The sequence below is a fragment of the Haliotis rubra genome, unplaced genomic scaffold, assembly GCF_003918875.1.
Source record: "Haliotis rubra isolate DU_JTF1 unplaced genomic scaffold, ASM391887v1 Scf103, whole genome shotgun sequence".
NCBI lineage: Eukaryota > Metazoa > Mollusca > Gastropoda > Lepetellida > Haliotidae > Haliotis > Haliotis rubra.
The window spans coordinates 1,233,629-1,258,064 of record NW_025764926.1 but is presented as its reverse complement, the minus strand read 5'-3'; the positions used below and the strand labels follow the sequence as shown (position 1 = coordinate 1,258,064).

The 24,436-nt window shown below is 38.4% G+C and overlaps 1 protein-coding gene across 1 annotated transcript in view; it reads right to left on the bottom strand.

The window, feature by feature from the left end:
• Positions 1–2,052: 2,052 nt before the first annotated feature.
• LOC124272586 (piezo-type mechanosensitive ion channel component 2-like) overlaps positions 2,053–24,436 on the bottom strand; it is a 133,857-nt gene continuing 111,473 nt past the window's right edge. The window contains 18 exon segments of the mRNA XM_046707791.1: positions 2,053–5,659; positions 7,123–7,382; positions 11,756–11,984; positions 12,619–12,698; positions 12,919–13,032; positions 13,222–13,391; positions 14,086–14,364; positions 14,863–15,010; positions 15,426–15,584; positions 16,003–16,169; positions 16,340–16,384; positions 16,594–16,747; positions 17,873–17,997; positions 18,316–18,336; positions 18,338–18,412; positions 21,311–21,487; positions 22,158–22,419; positions 24,277–24,294. Of these exon segments, the coding sequence (XP_046563747.1) occupies positions 5,382–5,659; positions 7,123–7,382; positions 11,756–11,984; positions 12,619–12,698; positions 12,919–13,032; positions 13,222–13,391; positions 14,086–14,364; positions 14,863–15,010; positions 15,426–15,584; positions 16,003–16,169; positions 16,340–16,384; positions 16,594–16,747; positions 17,873–17,997; positions 18,316–18,336; positions 18,338–18,412; positions 21,311–21,487; positions 22,158–22,419; positions 24,277–24,294 (2,761 nt within the window). The 3' untranslated portion in view covers positions 2,053–5,381.

Here is a 24,436-nt window from a genome sequence, read left to right as displayed (position 1 = left end):
GCACAGGTTTGTAATTTTCTTATGTTTATACAGGTTGTAGTTATTTCATCATTCAACCAATATAATCTCTGATGCTACCTTGGATATTTTTAACTGTAGGATTAACTGCTTTAATGCACACCATTCAGTACAGATTCACATGCAGAAGACTGTTGTTCGTGTGCATTTCTTCATGCCATTTGCGTGGCAGCTGCCTTATAATGCTAGTCTTCTTGTTCATTCAAAATTTCAAACATACAATTTGAAAAGAATCTAGTTCAGTAGCAGTTTGTCACAGTACGTGAATGCCAGTACAATGTATCAAAAACTGCTGAATGTACACGTTCCTGATTCACTAAAATCAGATTTTAACATTAGAATTTTGGAAAAAATGTATGTTCGATATTGCTTTATTGTTTCTTCCAGGTTCACCTGGAATTTTATGTTACGAGTGGTCATTGGTATGAAAGTGTTGATCCACTGTTCTAAAAACTTCATTATCTATGACATCAACATAAGTGAGGAGATGAAATTTTTCAAGATGGTTTTCTGTGTGAAACGAGTTCTGTGTCATGCTATATTTTAAGTAAAACATACATGGGAATGTGGTTTCAGTTCTTTAACCTTAAAATAAACATGAAGTGACTTGTTTTAGCTTAAAGTTATTTTGTTGCCTGATTGGGATACATTTTTCTGTATTTAAGTTGTTTACTGAACACGTCCTTTAGATAAGTTATGTGGACAGGAGCTGTTTCTTCATCGAGGGTAGACTAATGTTGCCGATTCCATGACTGAACAAATGAAGGTCCCAACTGGCACCATGGTAGCACCTTGTTGATCAGTGTACATAGATATATATAACAGTGCTTTGTTGTACATAGACGTGCCTACATCCACAGTGTGATTTGTATATTCATGATGCTATGTGTCAGTGTTGTGAATTATGTAACACATTTTAGGGTTGAATGACTTTTTATTGGAACATTGTAATTGATTTAAAATAAACGAGCAATTCTAAAAACATTTTGTAAAGACAAACAATTTTCAAAAGTGAAGAAATGAATGTGATTAATAAATTTGAAATAAAATGAATTTCTTGTTTATTTGTGTAGTTTTTCATCAAAGGAAACTTGTTGTTTATAGTGCAATTCTTCTGGATAGGTTCAACTTGGCAGAACTGGATAGATTGTAAAATTAGGCAGTAGTGTAAGTTTTGTCATTTTGCCAAGGCCCCTTACGGCACTATCATTAGGCTAATAAGGTGCATTGTTCACGACGTAATGCTCTTTTGCTTTACAGAAATTATTGAAATGTTTCAACACAAGCAATTAATCACATGTTAGTTATTTTCATTTCTTGATATTAAACAAAAAGTATTCATGAATAAATATTCCTGTTTGTTACTACATATTGGTAAAACATTCGCCTCATGTTGTATATGTTGCAGCCGTATTTCAGATTACTTGGTCGTAGTTGTTTGAACAAAAGTAATGGTTTTTGTTGAAGGGTAACAACAGTGCTTGTAAATGTCTGTGTGCATGCCATGCATACTTTCATAACCCAGTTTGCAGGTAAAATCGAAACTCTTGTTTCAGTGGGCTTCTCTGTCTACATGGCAAGGGTTGTGAATGTTTGTACTGAGATTGGGGAAACTAATTTTGCAGCAACATTTCATTTATTACTCTGATGTTTGGAGGAAGAGGTGCTGCAATTTGAAGTAGAGTCGCACCCCCTGGGCACCCTGAAACACCATACTGGGTTCGAATCCTTGTTTGTCATGTTAATGTTGGTGGCATCCCATGCTCATGGCCTCACTGAAGTAGTAAATACCCAAGACGTGCATCACTCGAGGCAGTTCTCCCACAGTGAGCTGACACACTGACACATAAAAGGAATATTGTCCATCAAAGGTCAAGGTGGAATATTGTCCATCAAAGGTCAAGGTGGAATATATTAAATCAAAGGTCAAGGTTGCATTGAACAATAAAGACTAAACTGGTGTTATTAGGATCCACAGAACAATTCATTGTAGCCAAAACCTTGATCTGTCAAATAAACAACAAAACCTGGACAGACGTTTGCTACAAACACTTTATTTCTACAATCCCCTTGAACCACCTCTACTGCTGCCGGCTTCACAAAGGGACTCTACAATCAAAGCGGACACACATTCATCAAACTAGTCTATTTATCAGCATGGTTTGAGCAAGGGCATAGAAATCATCCATATAACACATGCATGGCTCCATGGAACCAATAACCAATGTACCATAATTAAGATACATGAGCCGTATTCATCATTAACCAGAAAGTCTTGAAAAATATAAATATTCATCTAACTCAAATTGATTTACAATTATTCTCATAATTCTGGATTTCACCATTTTCATCATTAAAAGATTAACATACAATTACAGTTGTAACATGATAGTGGCGGGCTGTGTGGAAGCACTTGACAGATACAATGCCCATACCTTTAACAGAACAGTCTATGCACGACTGGCTCTTCCCCTAATGCATTGAATAGAAGGAAAATATTTATTTTTTAATCAAAGAAAATAATTTAATTTTGATCATTTTGCCCTAAATTAGTTTTATTATAACAGTATGGTTTTGATCATGTTTAGAATTAACAACACATGAAATACTTAAATGACATTCAACAGTGACCTCTGCCTCAACCCATTCTACCCCATACAGTAAAGCACTTAGTTTAGAAAATAAGGCATTTGTCCCTAATGTAAAACAATGCAGCATCAATTGTTTGATCATCTACAATTTGAAGAGTAAATAACGAAGCATACAACTTTAGGACAACAACTTCTTGTCTATTGCATATAGTGATGTTTCGATGTAGATTCTTAGACCGCTATCACACTAAAGCACTTCCGAATCTTCATTTAAACGCCACCATATGCTGTAAACAAGAAGTTGTATCCATACATTTGTATCCTTCATCATATCAGTATTGGTATCACAAATTAAGCTATTTATATCATGCTTCTCTACAAATGTGACTTTAAATACATATATATAGATGCACACGTGACAAAATCCTTTACACCAAAGCACAACCCTACCAACTACTGGTAGCTTTCATAACCAGATGCATTCTGGGTTATGTGTTTTCAAGTAAGCTTATGAAAATCTGGCACATTAGTTTTCATAATTACTACTGAATTTTAAAGCAAAGCATGTACACATTGATCTCCATACCCTGAGGTGATAATTATTAATATAATAATGATATGATATATATAATCACCTAACGCTTGAAAATGCTCAGGTGTTACAAGTAATATGTTATATCTAGCTTGTTATTGGGGGTATAGTATTGAAGTCGACAGCTAGCATTGTTTGCCTGTGCAAAGCTATAGGTATAAAATGTTAAAGGGTTTGAATATTGCTTTAAGTTGAATCACTACTTCATTCCTTTACTGGGATGAATATTTAGGATGTTCATATCCGTGTTCATCCAATGTGTTGGAAATCAAATTTGCACTTTGTGTTATGTATTGTATGAAGCACTTAGGGTGGAATAAATATGTAGCACTGGCATTAATAACTGACTGTAACACAAGGATACATGTATATAGGTAACACACGACGGAGCTATATGCAACTCAACACGTCAAAATCAACTGCCACAAAATACTGTTTTCAACTTACTGACCTGTTGATTCTACATGTCACCATGGAAACACATTTCCAACATCAAACAGTTCAAAATTAGTGATACATACAACAGAATTTAAAATTCATTGTATATACAGAAATAGCACATACACAATCATTTGCCAATAAAAACCAAAATGGAACATATCGATACTGACATATTTCATAAATGTCACATTCACTGTTTGTGCATAGCAAGGTAAACTATTCAGGATTTGTATAGCCTTCTTAAGACATTGGAAACTCTAAATTACAGTTTAAATATACAAAGATTTGTGAGGAAGCAAAGATATTTAGACATAACGTGTTCTCCCCTCTGTGAAAATACGGGTGATACAGTTGAGCCCTGAGAGAAGTGTAGAAATTAATCCCACTGAACAACAGTTTCAGCACAAGCTCCACAACATGTGCAGTATGTAAAGGTTGTTGATGATGATGATTATGTGACTAGAATATGAAATGAGGATGATATATACCACTGAAACTGTAGATGCATGTACACAACATCACTACTCTAGCTAAAAATCTCATTCAAATCAGATCGTTTACATATTTATACAATACCTGTCTGCCTGAAGATATGAGACACCTTCAATGGAGCTTGAATAAGATGTACTTTTGTACCAGGGTCACAGCTCCTAAATTCTCAGTATGAGTCAGTAAAGCATTAAGACAAGCATACCTTACTTCTGTATCTTGGCAATGACTACACTCACAGAGATGCAAATGCCCAAAAATAAAACTCTGCTGTAGTGGATCAGTACTATCTTTTCTCAGCACCATAGTATCTACATCCAAAATAAAGTTAGTTTTATGCCATTTTAGAAATATTCCAGCAATATCACGACAGACAACACCAGAAATGGCAATCTCTCGTGGGGAACTGAACCCGTGTGTGACGAGCAAACATTACAACCACTAAGCTAACCCCATCCTCCAAACCCCCAAGGGTATAGCTATGTATTGTTTCTTTTGCTACAACAAAACTACAAAACTGAAGTGGTAAACATGGCTGAAAAATCCATGTATCATGATGTAAATAGACTTTCAGTTCCCTCTCAACCTCTTCAATATTTAACCTCAGATCTTCAAGCAGAGAGGTAGTGTATCAAGCAGAAAGATCAGATTTGAATGAGACTGTGACAGATAGCTTGTTAACTTGACCTTAACTGTAAGCATGCCAATTTTGTCCCCAAATGTACAATATTTCAAAAGTTGTATACATCTTGTGTCAGTATAAACAGACTGACTTGTAACCTTTTCCTTGAGTTCCAGCCAAGGTTCTATAAACATTAGTTTACACTTCTCCATGAAATGCCACAGAATACACTCAAGCACCATATTGAGATCATGTGCGTCTATCTCCACATAAATGTTCAGCTATTATAGAATACTTAAAATAATTCTCATACAATCATCTTGGCAACTCCCAGTTAACAATCACATAACTGACACCATAATTTCAAGTGTTTGTCTTCAAATCCAGAATAATGTCAAAAGGGAAGCAATAGATTAAATAAATCCACAAATTGTCTTTTGTGATTTTATGTAACATTATTCAAATTAAATTACAACTGAAGTCTGAATCCCTACAAATTCCACATTATTTCTACCACCTTTAAAAACAAACAAACTACATGTATATGTATCTGAAAACTATTTTTTTTAAATTTTAAAAACATTTTCCTGAACAAGTGTGGAGATGACACCCATGAATTACACAACCCTTAGTCCTCCTTGATCTTCCGCTTCGTCCACTTGATGAGCGTCTCCGGGGAGCGGTACAAGAACAGAAGCTTAGAGAAGAGATCCTCCTCGAGGAGATAGTCCCGACTCTCTCTCACCATGTAGATGTCGAGACATAGGTGAAGGACATTGTCCACATCCGGAAGCTCCTCGAACATGATGCGGTACGATGACCCCGTGAAAAATGTCACTCTAAAAAAGCGGCCAATGACTAACACCAATGACACATACAGACCAATGATGCTGCAAGGAAGAGAACAAGGTCATCATTAGAACAGACTGTGGTTGGAGTTGCAGAGAAACTACTCACCTGTGCATTCAGCAATATAGTTATCTAACTATCACGTACAATGAGCAAGTGAAGCAATGCCATATCAGATTAAAATCATGTGTATAGAAGTTTCACATAATACAGGCATATTATTAACCCACATTTTACAAATGCCATACTTACCCTGAAGTGAACATAAACACAAACAAACCAATTGGACCAAAGAAACACCTTGAAAAACTAGCTACTTGACAACCATTTATCAAATCATTTACCCTCTTGGAGAATTCAAACTGATGAAATTGTACACCTGGTAAAATGTGAATTATCTCCCCTTAATTTTCATACACTGTAAAATTCAACTCAGATTTAACCATTACATATTCATACCATCTAAATCCTGCATGCCTTAATGTTATGCTAATATTTTATCAAATTTTGGCATCACGTCTATGATGTAAGGTTTGATAATATCGCAGTTGTACCAGGGTAGTTTCATCAGCTTCGACACAGGTTCTACATGTTACAGTATGTAAAAAGGTAAGAAACTGTACAGTTGACAACATAGTAAATACATGTATGTACAATACAACATGTATACACTGACTGCTAAGAAAATAAACAGTTGTCATCACAACTTTATTGAGTATTGGGATACATGAGGCATCCTGATTCACGACTAACCAGGTACAGCCTTTACCAAGGTTCATAACCCTGTCTTAAATTCTTACATGACAGAAATAAAATTTGATATCAATATGTGTTTACTGGAAAGCTGTCAATGTTAACAGACATGCTGAATTCTAACGGAATATTTTTCATATATTACTAAAACATGAAAATATTTGAAAGAGTATCTGATTTGTACTGTGAACCAGGACATCCACAACAGCATGTGATCTCATTAATACCGAGGTCACAGTCTGAGATCAGAAAATGTTCAATCTCGCACAAGCTTTAAGCCCATGAGAGAAGACAGGCAATACACTCCAGGAAAGTATAGGTAGTTGCAATGGACAAGCATGGCATATTCTGTTAACCATAACACACACACATTATTCAGTTATCTTAGCTTCGCCAACATTATTGCAAGAAGGAAACTTAGTGCCAGGTATGCAAGAAAATGTGTTCAACTAAAAATGTATACAGTATATATGTATATCAGAAAATTATTTTCTGTATTTAATTCATGCCATTCAATCATCAGAATATACTCTCTTGAATTCAAATATGGTGAATCATATTCTCAACATCCATAAACATTAGTCTGGGATGGAGTGCTGCTGTACTGTATTGCAATTCATAAATCAAATCAAATTTCAGTCAGATAGTGTGTTCAGATTCAATTTAAGAAAATACAATATATTCTCCTCATACAAATAATATTGTCTTGTAAAACTGATTCATCTGAAATAGAAGTTCACAACAATCGTTAATACTTTCATCCCCCTAATCGTCTTTCTTGTTGGGCTTGCGCGTCCACTTGATGGCGGTCTCGGGCGAGCGGTAGAAGAAGAGCAGCTTGGCAAACAGATCCTCCTCCAGCACAAACTCCTTCATCTCGCGTACCAGGTAGATGTTAAGGCACAGTTGCAGTACCCGGTCCACGTACGGGTAGTGCAGGAACATGATGCTCTGGTACAGGCCTGTGGTGCTCAGACGCAGGATACGGCCGATCAACAGGATGAACGACACATACAGACCCATTATACTGAAATAACAGACCAGGGGGTGAAGGGTTTGAGGAGAAGGGAATACAAGTGGTGGCATGTACAGTGGGATGGGGTCAAGTGTTAATTAAGATTGTGATGAACTGTAATCAATGGGTTAATCAGGCAGGCATGTGTTAAATCTTGACTAGGAAGTGTTAAGTAGGCATGTGTGAAATCCTGACTATAAAGTGTTAAGTAGGCATGTATTAAATCTTGACTATAAAGTGTTAAGTAGGCATGTGTTAAATCTTGACTAGAAATTGTTAAGTAGGCATGTGTGAAATCTTGACTAGAAATTGTTAAGTAGGCATGTGTTAAATCTTAACTAAAAAGTGTTAAGTAGGCATACCTGAACAATTACATGAAAGTGTAGGCAAGCAGGTCTTGCAATGGTAAGTTATAAGTAGGCATGTGTTAAATCTTGACAAAGTGTCGGTTAAGAAGGCATGTATTCAGTCTTGACAAAGTGATGCTAAAGTAAGCATGTGTTCAATCTGAAAGTGTAGGCACGAGTTGAATTTTGACATATACTGACAGTAAATCAAGTAGGCATGTGTAAGTTGTTGATTCAGAAAGTGTAAATCAAGTAGGCATGTGTAGTGTTGACACGAAAGTGTAAATCAAGTAGGCATGTGTCGAGTGTTGCAGTGTCAAGTAGGCAAGAGTGTTGAAAGTGTAAATCAAGTAGGAATGTAGACATGTGTATGTTGACACAAAAGTGTAAATCAAGTAGGCATGTGTAGAGTGTTGACACAGAAAGTGTAAATCAAGTAGGCATGTGTAGAGTGTTGACACAAAAGTGTTGACACGAAAGTGTAAATCAAGTAGGCATGTGTAAGGTTGACAAGTGTAAATCAAGTAGGCATGTGTAGAGTGTTGACACGAAAGTGTAAATCAAGTAGGCATGTGTAGAGTGTTGACACGAAAGTGTAAATCAAGTAGGCATGTGAAGGTTGTTGATACAGAAAGTAAATGAAGGGCTTCATTGAGGATAGTTTATAGATTGGATTCAGATGAATCAACAGAGATTCAGATGATAAATGTCCAGGTTTTGATTTCATGACAGTGTATGCCAGTCAATGTTACCTCACAAAGCCTCAGCACAAAGCTTAATCAGTATGAGCAGGAAAGAAACATGCAGACGAGCTGCACAGACAGAGCCATGATGCACAGCGTAAGGCTTTCAGTAGAAGCTTAGCATGTCAGAAAGACAATAGCACAGCAACCTGGGGTTTATTTGAAACCCAGTGTTTTTGTACCAGGACCTGACTGGACTTTCATGCTTTGCATGCTCGTATTCTGTCATAACATTTTAAAAGTTCCCAAATAGAAACAAAGATATTAGAGCTTTCGTCCACGCTGATAAAATATGAATATCTCATGAATAGTCATTAGTGCAGCAACACATGAGACTCTTCTTCAAATAAATTTACATATTTATATACCAGGTCATTATACCTGTTTGTGCCATGAATAGGATACATAAAGGTTGATATGTCTTTTGATTGGTTCAGGTTATTTTAATATCAGTAGGTCAAAGGAATCATGGAATACCATGTACGGAATTAGTTTTAAATCATCAGACATGTTACTGCACTATTTTGACAATACCAGTCTTTGTGATGAATGGCCGTCATGGCTGACAATAGTATTGTGAGTAGTCACACTCCTTAGCTGGATTGGTTAGCACCCACAACACAGATTCATGCTCCACAATGCAAAGTCCTGCCAAAACAGCAACATTGCACAACACATTGTTACACATTCTGTAGTGATCTTAAGAAAATCTGCAAATGTTTTAGATCAGTACATTGAGAGGCCTCAGATGTGAGTAATTAGACGGCACTATAAGCATATAGCTTGATGTTTGTGGACAGTAAACTACTACTGCATTTCTTGGATTGAATGCCCAAGGATATATTTCTTCCAGACTCAGTTTTCATAAACACTACCCAGAGTATAATTGAGACCCCAGCGTTTATTCAATGCCCATTGTTTAACTAAGACCCCAGCGCTTATTCAATGCTTGGTGTTTAATCAAGGAAACACATTATGAGGTGTTACTGGGCTTCTCAATGTACAGACTTTCATCCCAACAGAATTCAATATCAGACATGACCGAGGTGAAGGCATGTGTGTAATGCTTACAGTACAAGCTGTAACTAACTTAAGTCCAATCAGGAACTCTGTCCTAGCACCAGGACTACCATGTGATAAATAACATGATAGCGTAGCGCTAAAATCACTTCATCTTGAACTGGACACTGATTCTGCTTTGATTCCCCGAAAGGAGAGTCTCTGATAAACTTGTACTGCTGTTTAGTTGTAAAGAACCATTGCAGTAAAATGTTTCATGGCAGAATTGTCAAAGTAAATTCAGAAAATGTTTTCCACACCATGACTTCACCTCGGACATACCTCGACAGATGAATGACTGCACGCATCATGCATCATCAACATCAGCTCCCAACTTGACCCCGTCAAGGTCACAACACCAGCAGAACTAAGCATATTTTGATCCAACAAATGTCATATATTTGTCTAATCAACTCCAGAGCTGGGAACACCTTTAGAATTCAGCACCACAACTTCAGATGCCAATGGTCTCTGTCGTAGGTCAATGCACAAATTATCCCATCTTTAGCCAAAACAATTAAATCATAAATTTTCAAGTATTATTGTGTACAGGCCCTACATTCCTGTGTCTAAACTTTATGGATAACAACTTATGGATAACAACTTGCTTTTGGATAACAACTTGGTTATGGATGACAACTTGTCTATTACATACTGTAGGGACAAGTCAGAAAACATCCTCACACCTTTGTCAAGCTAGTGTTTCTTGTTAGTGAGTCGAGATCTGTACTGAAATGTTGCTATCACAGTTCAATAAACTTGTTATTATCCATAAATGAGTGTACTTTGTCTTCTGTTATCTTCCAATAAATGTCCATGACACAAGATGTTACTCATACTGTGCTACAACTGATCACTGAGTTTATATATATAAAGTTTATATATATCCTGCATCAAGCATAAATTCCCTCTGAGACAGAGATCAAGTTGGGAAGTTGAGAGCTTGCACATCATTGAAAATATGTACACATTTCATCTTCATTGACAACATGTCTATCACAGGTTACAACACAGACATATTACAACATTACATTGTCAGGTATAACAGTATCAGTATTATACATACAACACTATCATCAGACAAGTCAATCACAGAACATATGTGTCTTGAACAGCTAAGCATTTCAGGCAAAGATATTAACAACAACTACTACTACTACTGCTGCTGCTACTGCTACTAGTTTTACAACTACTACTACTACATACAAAACACATCCTGCTATTAAAAGCAAATCTGTTAGTAACTAGGCAACTAGATGCTCAAGCAAGGATATATAGCTTTATATCCCCATAGAAGGATATATAGCTTTATATCCCCCAAGTGAAATGCTAGAGTATCACTCCATGCGTCATGCAGGTCATGTCATGCTGACTAGAACACCCAGAGATTCTACACAGGAACACAACAAACTCTAGTTTTCTAGTTTTGTATTCCTTTGTTATTTCTCAAAACTTCAAAATCAATAAAGAACTGTAACCCAGTTGATATTCAGTGGGGCTGTTACTTTAATAAATCCACAAAACAAAAACTAAACAAAAATCCCAGAAAATAAATTCTGGAAACGAAGTTCATTTGTCCTGAACTTTTAGATTAAACATGTTGAGGGAAACTCCAAATTTTAAATAAGAAATTCTGTGTCAGTGATGACTTATAATTAGTGTCCCAACAAACTGTCCTGGTAGTACACTCTTGATGTCACTGGTTTATTTGGTACACCCATAAACCTGCTGCAGTTTTGAGATATTCTCTTGCAGTTCTCCAATTCAGTTCGCCAAGACAAAAGTTGTACAGTTGATCCTAACACAACTGATTGAAAATGTAAATTAAGTGCACCCCAACAAAACCATATCTTGGAATTTAAGAAAACATCTTTTTCAAAAGTGAAATCTCATTTGCAGCAAGCTTTATACTAATCAATTGACACACATCAAGGGCAAAGACAAAATCATTCTTGCAAGATGACAGCATGATGTGATGAGGTTGAACACACTAACTACACAACATTAAAACAGGGTCATATCAAAAGCTTCAACAACTATTTCATGTGACTTTCACAATTATGAAGACATGATCAAGAAACAGTATATTCATAAAACAATTGCAATCTGTTTGCTATAAACTAGAATCAATATTTGACTATGAAACTTATACAATTAAACAATACCAAAATTATAACCAGAATATCTTTATATATAACAATTCATGTTAACATATGAAAGCAGTGAAATGACTTACCCATATCCAGTGATAACCGAGAAACCTGCTGGCGCTTTCCTGTCATTGAAGGTGAAAATGGTGAGTTGATCTACTTCATGGGCTTTTTTCGCAGGGTCATATTCCAGTATATCATCCCCCTTGATAAGCTCCTTTATCTGCCACCACTGGATGTACTCAGACAACGAACCAGCGTCAGAGTCCCGGAACAAACCCATTGATATGTTGCTCATGCCCACACCAAAATCACCTATAAAGGAAAACAAATTTGTAGGTAGGTAAGGTTTTAGGGCGACCTTGGGCCTGAAAAGGCCTCTATGGCCCAACACTTAACAAACTTATATTTATGTTCAGTTAAATTATGTCATACTTCCCAATCTGAATGAGGAAGTCTACCACAGCTCTTTGTATCCAACCATACATATTATCCCGAGTACTGTGTTGTATTATTAATGAAGATGTGCCTCCCTTTACCGACAAATCACTCTACAAGGATGAGTCTTGAAAGTCTGTATAGGATTTGAAATAATTCCACATTTATCCCTTATAAATTCCTAATTGGACAATATCAACTTCTGACACTAAGGGAAGCTGAGCAGACGCCTATATCCACATGTAGTTTGCAGTACAACATAGACCTCTATGTCCAAGAGGCCTCATTCATTTTATGTACAACCAAATGTGGAAACATACTGGCAATCAGTTGAGATTGATAATGCGATGTGCCGTTGAGATTGACATCCAATGATTGAGGGAAGAAATACCAGCGCCTTGAGCATGCACTAGTGCATGGATATGTGCGTTATATAAATATCCTATAATAATAAAAACATATTGGCAATCAAGTCTTGTATTTGTGGCTAACAAGTGAGTGAAATACCTACCATATAGCAATGGTTTGATGCCTGTTGGTCGCCCCTCCAAGGCCAGGCGCATAAATCTCGGGAAAACCCCAGATATATTCCTGCAAGTTGAAAAAGTTGGGGTTTTTTTAAGAACAATTGGAGAGAATCTTCAAGAATTCCCAAAAATTCATCACAATATCCATTTTTAACAAATTTACCATCAAACTCTTTGTACAGTGTATTTTAGAAAAACTGAAACATAATTTCACCTGTACTTTAGTATACAGTCCTATTTGGATTATGCAGAGACTGTAAAAGCACAAAGCCAGTAAAACTTACACTGTAGAATTGGATGTCCCATTGATGATACCTATTAGCTGCTTCTTGGTCGGATCGTCTAGCAACATGGTGAAGTCGTTGCTGATACTGCCCGACTGGCCTCCAGACGGGTCCCTGCAGAAGCAACCAAAACAAGGGATGAAAACATGCTCAATGTATTCAATACATTGCTTGACTATATGTCTGGTTGTCTGAAAAAGATGGGTCTAAACAGATGATGCATTCATGATCAACAGTGGCAGATGATGTTCTGTTGATAAGAATAATCTAAATTTATCCATGGAGCCACAGTAAAAGTCTCACCTGACAAAGCTGATGAAGAACTCCAGCTTCATGTTTCTATTATTCTGCAGAGATGTGACAAGGTCAGCCTGACTCGGGGGACTGATGCCCCACAGGGATGTGGACTTGCCTACCAGTGTCACCTTGGTTACATCAATGGCCTCGTAGTTGGACAGGAAGCCCATGGCATTCTGGGAACAACAGGGAATGAACCAATTGTCATAATTGCAGCATACAGGTAGAGAGGTAGAGTGAGAGAGGTAGAGGTAGAGAGTAGTAGAGGAAGATGTAGAGGAAGAGGACGATGTAGAGGTAGAGGAGATGTAGATGAAGAGGAAGAGGAAAATTTAGAGGGGGTGGTAGATGTAGATGTAGAGGAAGATGTAGATGTAGAAGAAGATGTTGATGTAGAGGAAACAGTAGAGGAAGAATACAGATGTAGAGGAAGAGAGAGGAAGATGTAGAGGAAGAGGGAGATGTAGAGGAAGCGGTAGAGAGAGGCAGAGGTACAGAGAGAGAGAGAGAGAGAGAATGAGGGAGAGAGAGAGAGAGAATGAGGGAGAGAGAGATGAGGGAGAGAGAGAGAGAGAGAGAGAGAGAGAGAGAGAATGAGGGAGAGAGAGAGAGAGAGAGAGGGAGAGAGAGAGAGAGAGAGGAGAGAGAGAGAGAGAGAGTGAAAGAGAGAGAGAGAGAGAGAGAGAGAGAGAGAGAGAGAGAGAGAGAGAGAGAGAGAGAGAGAGAGAGTGAATGAGGGAGAAATACATTACGTCTTATCTCCACATGCATAGTAACAGCATTATAAGTATTTAAGCTGCTATCCCATATCCAGCTATTGCATTATTACCACAGACCATATTTGGTGCCAACAAGGCTGCTACTACCTACCCTGTCTTTGCTGTAGCGACTCTGCAGGATGTTAAACTGGGTGGGAGTCAGATGTTCAATGTTCTGTTGCTGTGCGGTCATCTTGAAGATTGGCTGGTACCCTCCAAGGGTAATGGTGACGGTGGACTCGAAGGGTGGGTTCTGCTCGAACACAGTGTTCGCGAAGGAGAAGAGTACAAGCGGGAACCAGATGATGAAGATGATGACGAGAAGCAGCAGGCCGCCAACGCCATACTTGATGAGGGCCTTCCGCTTCATGGCACGTGGGGTCGGGTATGTCTGCAACAGGGAGTCACATAGAATTAGGATACTGCCACAGATCAGTGGGTTTTTTCAAAAAAATACACACACCTTATAACTATATAATGCACATGGTGACTTCATATAGTTGTAAATCTAAGTTCAGTCAAAAGTCCACACACACAAGAATTATAACATGGCTGATCAGTTTCATATCCATTCAATGCAACTTCAGTATACAGTTTAAGTAATATTCTAATCAGAGTGAGTATGGTTTTACGCCACTTTTAGCAATATTCCAGCAACAGCATGGCAGGGGACACCAGAAATTGGCTTCACACATTGTACCAATGTGGGGAATTGAACCTGGGTTTTTGGAGTGACAAGCGAATGCTTTAACCACAAGGCTACCCCACTGCCCCAATTTTCATCAATTTTCAAGACAAACATGGGTCACTTGAGACTTGCAGAATCTCTGGATACAAGCAATGCCCAAATGAAAGAATCTGTTTTGGTGAACTGAGTGGAGGGACCTACCGCCTCTGCTCTCCTCCAGCACTTGAGGACGAAGATGTTGGCGTAGATGTCCTCCATCTGTAGCCAGGAGCCGATGGCCAGAGTGGTGTCCGTCCAGATCCAGTCCATCAGGGCCCTCAACTCCAGCAGGAACGGAATAGCCAGGAATCTGGAACCAAGCCAGGATTTCTTTAACCAATTCCAAGACAGGGGATGATACATAATGGACAGACACAAGCAGCTCTTTCCTGCCTCAGAAAGATTTTTAATTTGTGACAGGTGATAAATATTTCAGGAAACCTTCTTTCCATTGAGTCTTCAAAACCAGCAAGGGTATAATACACATTAAACCATGACTTTGTGGAAAACTATTCTGACTGGACAGTCAGAGTGATCAAATCACAATTAAATACTTCTGATTTATTATCCACATCAGTAGAAAATGTTGGCTTCAGTATGTGTAACACATTTGAAACCTTCTTGTTTGACTCCTAGAGGTATTTTATCTACCATAGCTTACATCAATATGTGGCTTCCTTCATGAAAGGTTATGAGTGAAGCCTGTACCAACAAGATGAACGTACCCCTTGAAGAGGAACAGGTTCAGATAGTTGTACTTCTTGGTGAGGAAGTTGCCAAGGATTCTTGTTGGGTAGCCACACCTGATCTGGTACGCAGACAGCCCGAAGTAGATACACTTGACAAAGTACCATAGCAGAGCTGGGATGTTTTTGTTGAAACTCCTGTAAGGCAGAAATACCAATGGTTAAAACAAGCGCGTAGCAAGCCAATTCTTTCTTGTAAGCCCTATAGGTTGCAAAGCTTTATATTTAGATAGTATTGACAACTTGCCCAATTTTCATATGATCTTTAGCAAAAATCATGAGTAAGCCCAGGCTTTTTCTTATAATGGTAGCTACACCCTGAAAACAATTCCTTATAATGTTCCTCATGCTAGACATAGCAATAGTTCACAGATTCTTCCAAAGGTGACATATGTAATGTGTTTTGAGAAGAAAAATGCATAATGTTTGGAATACAGGTAGTGTTTATTAGCTGAAAATGTCATGAAAGATGACTAACGATAATGCAATTAAACAGGAAATGCATTCTGGGTTATCTCCCTTAAAGACATGTCAAAGTCACATGACCAGAACTGACCTATCAGTGACAGCCGGAAGCACGAAGAACATCCAGATGTGGATGAGGATCACCAAGATGATCTGGAACATGAACTTGCCGAGGACGTTCTTCCTCAAGAACAGAGCACGGTCGATGATGATGAGAGCGAACTGGCAGATCAGCATTACCAAGAACGGAACAGGAACCTGTAAAACAGGGCAACCATACTTACATACATACTAGTCGACTAGTATTCAAACTTGCAAGCACTTATCTGTACACTTTGTCATCACAGCCCCCTTAACTGACCAAATACTTTTGAGACTGTCCCTCAGATTCCTGTAACATGTAACACGACTGCACTCTCCTGACTTACCCTGTTTTCAGAGATGTAGCTTGTTACGTCACCACTGGCTGTTTGCTGGAAAACAAAGATCGTATGATTTAGCTACAGTTCTGTCTTGAGAAACCCTTTCTTTTCATATTGACAAATATCTGAACACAATGATACATAACCAACAAAGCTTCACCATAGTATCTTTGTACTTTAAAACCAAGAATAAGGATTTAAAGCACCTGTGTACTGGATGTGATGAGGGAAAGAGACAACAACTGTATTCTAGTACTTACAGATGGTCCGAAGGCCCAATACCCAAACACGACGATGATGAATGTAATGAAGTCGCAGCAGAACATGGGGGCATAGACGTCGACAGTGGCGTTGTACGTTGCTCCTGTCACCTGCTTGAAGAAGTTCGTGAACGGAGCTAGACACTTCTTTAACCTGTGGGGACAATGACACAATGTGTGAACAGAGACATCATACACGGACTACTCTTCTTGTCAACAGAATCTAGCACATGACTCGCAGGTCTCACTCCTTTTTTCAAAGTCATACATAAACATGACTTAAACATACATATAATCCACACAAATGCCCACTATTAAACTTTTTCAGGTGTATCACTGGGAGCACCACCCCATTTACCTGTGTGGGGTTGCAAACACGAGTTTCAGGTGTATCACTGGGAGCACCACCCAATTTACCTGTGTGGGGTTGCAAACACAAGTTTCAGGTGTATCAAACACGAGTCTCAGGTGTATCACTGGGAGCACCACCCAATTTACCTGTGTGGGGTTGCAAACACGAGTTTCAGGTGTATCACTGGAAGCACCACCCAATTTACCTGTGTGGGGTTGCAAACACGAGTCTCAGCTGTATCATTGGAAGCACCACCCAATTTACCTGTCTGGGGTTGCAAACACGAGTCTCAGGTGTATCATTGGAAGCACCACCCAATTTACCTGTGTGGGGTTGCAAACACGAGTCTCAGGTGGGACATATGAATGATTTGATCTCTGAGTCAAACACACTGCTTTCAAGAAAATGTTTCCCAAAGTCTTTCAAACACTCAGTTGTAATTTGAAGCACTTCTAAAGGGTTATTGTTGAGCTTGGTTGAATGCCCTTTGAATGGTGTTTAAGTTAGATGTGGAAGAAAGACCAAACTGATGCTCAAACTATATTACCGTAGTTAAGCTGAATTTTGAGGACCCCAAAAATAGCAGTCTGTAGAAGGGGGTCAGCTTATCTATGGGTTACACTTTCGACAAACTTTTTTTCAGGGGGTAAAATAAAACGGCATCGCGTGAACAAACAAAAGACGTCAAATTTGCATTTAAACATCACTAGACAAGATTATTTACATGTTCAGTTCTAATTTGTTTTTTAAAGAGATTGGCTTGTATATGGAACATACCATTTTGATACTGATTCAAAGTGTCAAGTTAGGCTCAAGATCATAGGCTTCTGGCACACTGAAGGGGCATAACTCTGCACAGAAAAATGTGGTGCCTTCAACATAAGGGCCACTCTTGGCCCCAGATTATTTTGGGGCAATTTGACATACCCTGCTTTGACCTTGCTGGGCTTTTTCTTGCCTTCCTCTTCTGATGAAGACTGCAGCTGACCATCAGATGCGGCTCCAGACTCTCCCATCTCTGCAGACTCCATGGCATGGGTAGTGTTGTCTCCCTTTACAGAAAAGACATGGGTCAGTGAGTGTCCCATGACTAAACACGCAGCAACATGCCAATGTTATATCACATTTCATGATAGTAATTAACAAACACATATACCTATATTGGAAATTAAACCCCACACAGGTATTTTGTTGATAGTCTCACAATCACTCCGTTAAATGTCACTGACTGCAAACAAATACGCAAACAAAATCTGTATCTTCTAAAAACCTACAGGAAAACCAAAATTTTCATCAAAATTCAGCAAAACTGCACTGGATATTTGTCAAATACCTTCCAAACTAAACATGGTCAAAGCTGAACATCTTACCTCTGGGGCAGGAGAACAAGGGGGGAGACAACTCCTTCTCTCCAGCCTTTGCCAAGTCAGCAGAGATGTCATCAGTGTCCCTCCATAGTCCGTATCTCTGTAATATTAAGTTCAGTCGGTGATAAAATAGAACATAACAGTGCATCCAGTACTGTATTCAGAAACAATTTAGCAGGATCATGTTCCCTTAAAGGTCACATAAACCCTAGGGGGTAAAAATACATAAATCACTAACTGGCATCGTTATAAATGAAACCCCGTCATTAAAACTACTCATTTCGACCTTTAATTGACTTAAATCGACCTTTTTGACAACAGTGCACAATTCTCACCCGCGAACGAAATTTCAACCAATCAGAGCGGCGCGCATCTGTGACGTCATATGAGGAATAGCTTTGAGGGCCGATGCAGAATTCATCTACATTTTAGGGGTTAAATTATCTTGTTTACAGGCTTGTATAAACCTGAAATCGTGACTATTGTTGTGGAAAATGAAAGCTATATGTTCTCACAATCTACTGTCATTTAGTTTTGTCTCCTGCTTTGCCTAGTTTCCGAGTTACAACTTGTTTTCATAGACGATTCTGTCAAAATCGATTGATGTCAGTAGGGCCCTATTTGCATAATGACTGATTCAAATTGATCCCATTTCTGTGTTTTTTTTACCTCGATATTTAATCATGTCATGTAAAAATCTGTTTGTATTCTCAAAACAGTGTCGGCCCATAAGTTTTCACATGCAATACAGCAATTAATACTCCCTTGTTGTAACCCGTGTTAGGTGGTATATACCTACATATGTTATTTGTCATCATTCACTTGATGGTCAGTTAATGAATTTATAACAGGTATAATTAGTGGTAACACACTTAGATTACCCCGACAAAGGTTCCCATTTGGCATTTCTTGTGTCTGGAGTAAATATTCAACATTATAAACATCGATCAAAGGATTAACCGATAACACGCTGATTGATTAATTACTTTTATCTTACACAGCCGGAATTGTCAAAAGGTAGTGTTTATGTATGTAGATTTACTAATCTATACTGAATACACTCTGTCGTGGTCGGTGTCATGCGTAAAAACAACGCCCTTCTTTCAAAGGATTAACCGCAATACATTGATTGATTGCCCATTATTGGCTAACTAAATTACTGTTTTTAAAGAAAGGCGGACATTATGCAATTAGTTGCCAGGTGTGCTATCTTGGGTGACCAATGAGACTATACACCAATACCTGAAAAGATTTATCACTTTTTCGTATATTAAACTGTTAAAAGACACATCATTTGGAACAGTTTTGTGGATATTGATGGATACATTCCTAACAAGGTAATGGCCTGATATTGTTCCTATAACTTTAATCTGTTTTAATTTTAATATTTGCATTTTGTTTTTATTCATTTGTCGTAGCATATCAACAGAATCATTGTTTTCACCGTGAAGTGTAATGAGACAGACAACATGCACTAGGGTGTGTGTGCGAATTATGATTCACATTGGCAAACTATATAATGTCTAGATATTACAGTTCTGTTATAAATTCACTATAAGTATTCAGCAGATCGCCTGCTTTTTATTTAGTTTCAAAATGCATACAAGTATTTAATTAGGATTATAAGACCAAATATAAAGACGCACATTGACTAGTATCTACATACTGGTGAGTGGACATTAACCATGGGAATGTAGCAAGAAATTTATCGCGCAGTATTGTGACTTCGACCCCACCTCGCCTGCGGAAGAAATCGTTATGTTATAAGTTGTGTCATGCAAAATCCGTTTGGTTATGATTCCAATACATATTTAACTACGAAAGTAGAAAGTAGTCTTGATTTTCTAACTTGATGAAAACAAACTATAATCTCATTAATTCTAACAGATTTTTTTATTTTTAAAATGGCGGCGCTCTGTCGGGAACATCCGCCAGTCTGAGGATAAATGGTATTTAGGTTTGTTTTCACCGAAGTTACAAAATCAAAACTACTTTCTACTGGTAGTAAAATATGTATTTTATTGATGGCCAATAGGATTTTGCATGATATAGCGTGATAACATAACAATTTCTCTCCTGGCAGCTGCAGGTGGGTGTCAATATAATACTACTTACAATATTATTGTTACTCGACCACAACCTCGCCTCGAGGAAGAAATCGCTATGTTACAAGTTGTGTCATGGAAAATCTTTATGGTCATCAATCATATGCATATTTTATTACAACTAGTAAGTAGTTTTGATTCTTTAACTTCCGCGGAAGCGATCTGAACACAAGTAAGATATCGCTTCAGGCTTCCACAACGCCGCCAAGACTCACAAACATAACCCATTTAGCATTTAACCGCGGGTCCTGTGGAAATCTGTGCATGGGGACACCATCGCCCGACCCCTAGGAGCAATTGACGACAAAGCAACGATTCGCATGTCTTCGTTGATGTCGAGAAATCATCAAAATGATGAGCGTGCTACACATTTTCTATACAACTAACTGAAAATCGTTCCTCATATGACGTCACTGCAGTGCTCTGGCGACAGAGTTACGTAACTTGTCTGGGGTTTCGCTTGGCATGGCGAGAGGGAAGCAGGCGACTTTTTGGCCACTTTTAATCGCTCGGTATTAATTAACCACAAGTTTTTAAAGAATAAATTTGGTGTTCCGCATAAGACTAACCACAAATCTTTCATATGTAATGGTTAAAAGAGTAACAAAAAACAAAGTTTAGTGGTTCTTTAATATCACTAAATTAGCATTCAATTTATATGCTGTGTTTGTTTAATAACAGTTTCATCACCTAGATACTGTCACCAAACTGCAAAAAAAATCTCCTCAGCCTTAAGTCAATTGTCATGGAATCAATAATTATGGTTTTACACCATTTGGTAGCAATATTTCAGCACAACCACAATGGACATCACTGAAACTGGGCTTCACACGATGTTCCAAAGTCTTTGGTATGATGAACAGACGTCTTGGGTACTCCACCAACCAGCTTACCTTAAGAAGTGACCGATGTATGAAGAGGGCTAGCAGGAGGGCAAGGTCGGCTGCAGCGTAGTTGGACTGTTTCTCGATACCCAGGATACGTGGCGGCCAGAAGGGACTCTCACGAACCGTGCCGTCATTCCACGGGAAGAAGCTGAACTGGAACAGGTACTTCACCACCACGACAGCCTGAAACAAAGACACTTTGTACAAACACTCTGCATAGCCTGAAGCAAAGACTCTCTGACTCACACTAGACTCTTAACCGTGGTAAACAATGAAAAGATTAAGCCATCTTGTTGTCAAATCATGGCAGGGAATGTAAAAAAAACGAAACACTATTGTGCCTCAAAACCAAATTCAATAATTGTAACCATGGTAACAGACAATTTTTTATTTGCTCTCTGAATCAATGTCAACCCCTTGACCTCCATAATTTGAGTAAGCAGATTCTAACCATTCAATTTGCAGGTATTGTAACCATGGTAACCGACAATTTTTCATTTGCTCTTTGAATGAATGTCAACCCCTTGACCTCCATAATTCGAGTTAGCACATTACTGAGTTTAAACATTTGATATGCAGGTCAAAACAACGTAGGGAATACTTCAATCAAACAATCCTAATTTGGCTTGAATAAACATTCAGTTCATAGGCAATGGTGACTGAAAAACTCGTGACTGAGTTGCTCTTTTTTTTCCCAGCTAACAAAATGTTGTTTCTTTTATGTTTTCAAAAGAAAAAGTTGAAATAAAATCCCAAATGTCTCTCTCTTAACCTTAGAGTGTTGTATAGTTGTAAGTGTGAGGTTCAAACAGCAATTGACAGCACACACAGCTGTCCATGCTTATGACAGTACCTCAACATAGGTAATAACGGTGATCCAGAAGGACTTGGATGGGCGTGGCACGGACAACATCCCCCACAGGAACACCATGAGAGGCAGGGGCAGGGCAAGCAGCGAGGCGTAGATCATCTGGTTCAGGATCATCAGGAAGTAACAAAGCAGCTCTGACCGAGACACCAGCATGTAGTACGTGGCGACCAGTAGGCGGTACACGCGTGGCTGACTCTTCTCAAACTCCTCCTCCTCCTTCTCTCTCTCTTCCCAGTCCGAGAGACTGAAAACAACACAACCACATCCAATCATCAACTGTTACAACCATATGTTACCCCACACATCCGTTAATCAACTGTTCAACTCTGTTGCTACCATATCTGTTATACACCAACCACATCCAATCATCAACTGTTACAACCATATCTGTTACCCGACACATCCGTTAATCAACTGTTCAACTCTGTTGCTACCACATCTGTTACACACCTACCACATCCAATCATCAACTGTTACAACCATATCTGTTACCCGACACATCCGTTAATCAACTGTTCAACTCTGTTGCTACCATATCTGTTACACACCTACCACATCCAATCATCAACTGTTACAACCATATCTGTTACCCGACACATCTGTTAATCAACTGTTCAACTCTGTTGCTACCATATCTGTTACACACCAACCACATCCAATCATCAACTGTTACAACCATATCTGTTACCCAACACATCCGTTAATGAACTTTTCAACTCTGTTGCTACCATATCTGTTACACACCAACCACATCCAATCATCAACTGTTACAACCATATCTGTTACCCGACACATCTGTTAATCAACTGTTCAACTCTGTTGCTACCATATCTGTTACACACCTACCACATCCAATCATCAACTGTTACAACCATATCTTTTACCCGACACATCTGTTAATGAACTTTTCAACTCTGTTGCTACCATATCTGTTACACACCAACCACATCCAATCATCAACTGTTACAACCATATCTTTTACCCCACACATCCGTTAATCAACTGTTCAACTCTGTTGCTACCATATCTGTTACACACCAACCACATCCAATCATCAACTGTTACAACCATATCTTTTACCCGACACATCCGTTAATCAACTGTTCAACTCTGTTGCTACCATATCTGTTACACACCAACCACATCCAATCATCAACTGTTACAACCATATCTGTTACCCCACACATCCGTTAATCAACTGTTCAACTCTGTTGCTACCATATCTGTTACACACCAACCACATCCAATCATCAACTGTTACAACCATATCTGTTACCCCACACATCCGTTAATCAACTGTTCAACTCTGTTGCTACCATATCTGTTACACACCAACCACATCCAATCATCAACTGTTACAACCATATCTTTTACCCGACACATCCGTTAATCAACTGTTCAACTCTGTTGCTACCATATCTGTTACACACCAACCACATCCAATCATCAACTGTTACAACCATATCTTTTACCCCACACATCCGTTAATCAACTGTTCAACTCTGTTGCTACCATATCTGTTACACACCAACCACATCCAATCATCAACTGTTACAACCATATCTGTTACCCCACACATCCGTTAATCAACTGTTCAACTCTGTTGCTACCATATCTGTTACACACCAACCACATCCAATCATCAACTGTTACAACCATATCTTTTACCCCACACATCCGTTAATCAACTGTTCAACTCTGTTGCTACCATATCTGTTACACACCAACCACATCCAATCATCAACTGTTACAACCATATCTTTTACCCGACACATCCGTTAATCAACATGTCTGTTATTTTACAACTACATCCATGACTCAACTGCAGCATTAAACAACAAATAAGCAAACCTAACAACCACATCTGTTACAGAAAAACATTGTGCATCTCTACTTTGAGACTTGACATTTATCCAGTATGAATATATACTCGAATATTTTGTGATTATTAGTACTTTATTAATCTAACGGGCAAGTGGTCACAAAGTCCATCATGGTAATAAACTCATGAGACATAAAGTGAGCACAGATTGAAACATTGCAAATTAATTACTGCCTAAGGAAAGATCTAATTACGGAGTTGATGTCCCTTGACACTCACCTGACGGAACTTCCAAACCTGCAGAGGTTTTCAATTCTTTGAAGAGAGTCGCCCTTGGGGTACATATTATGCATTTTCCGCTGTAAAATGTCCTGTGACAGTTGTATCAATGTTTTTGAATAAAAAGATTGTACAATAAATAAACTCTTTATTTATTATA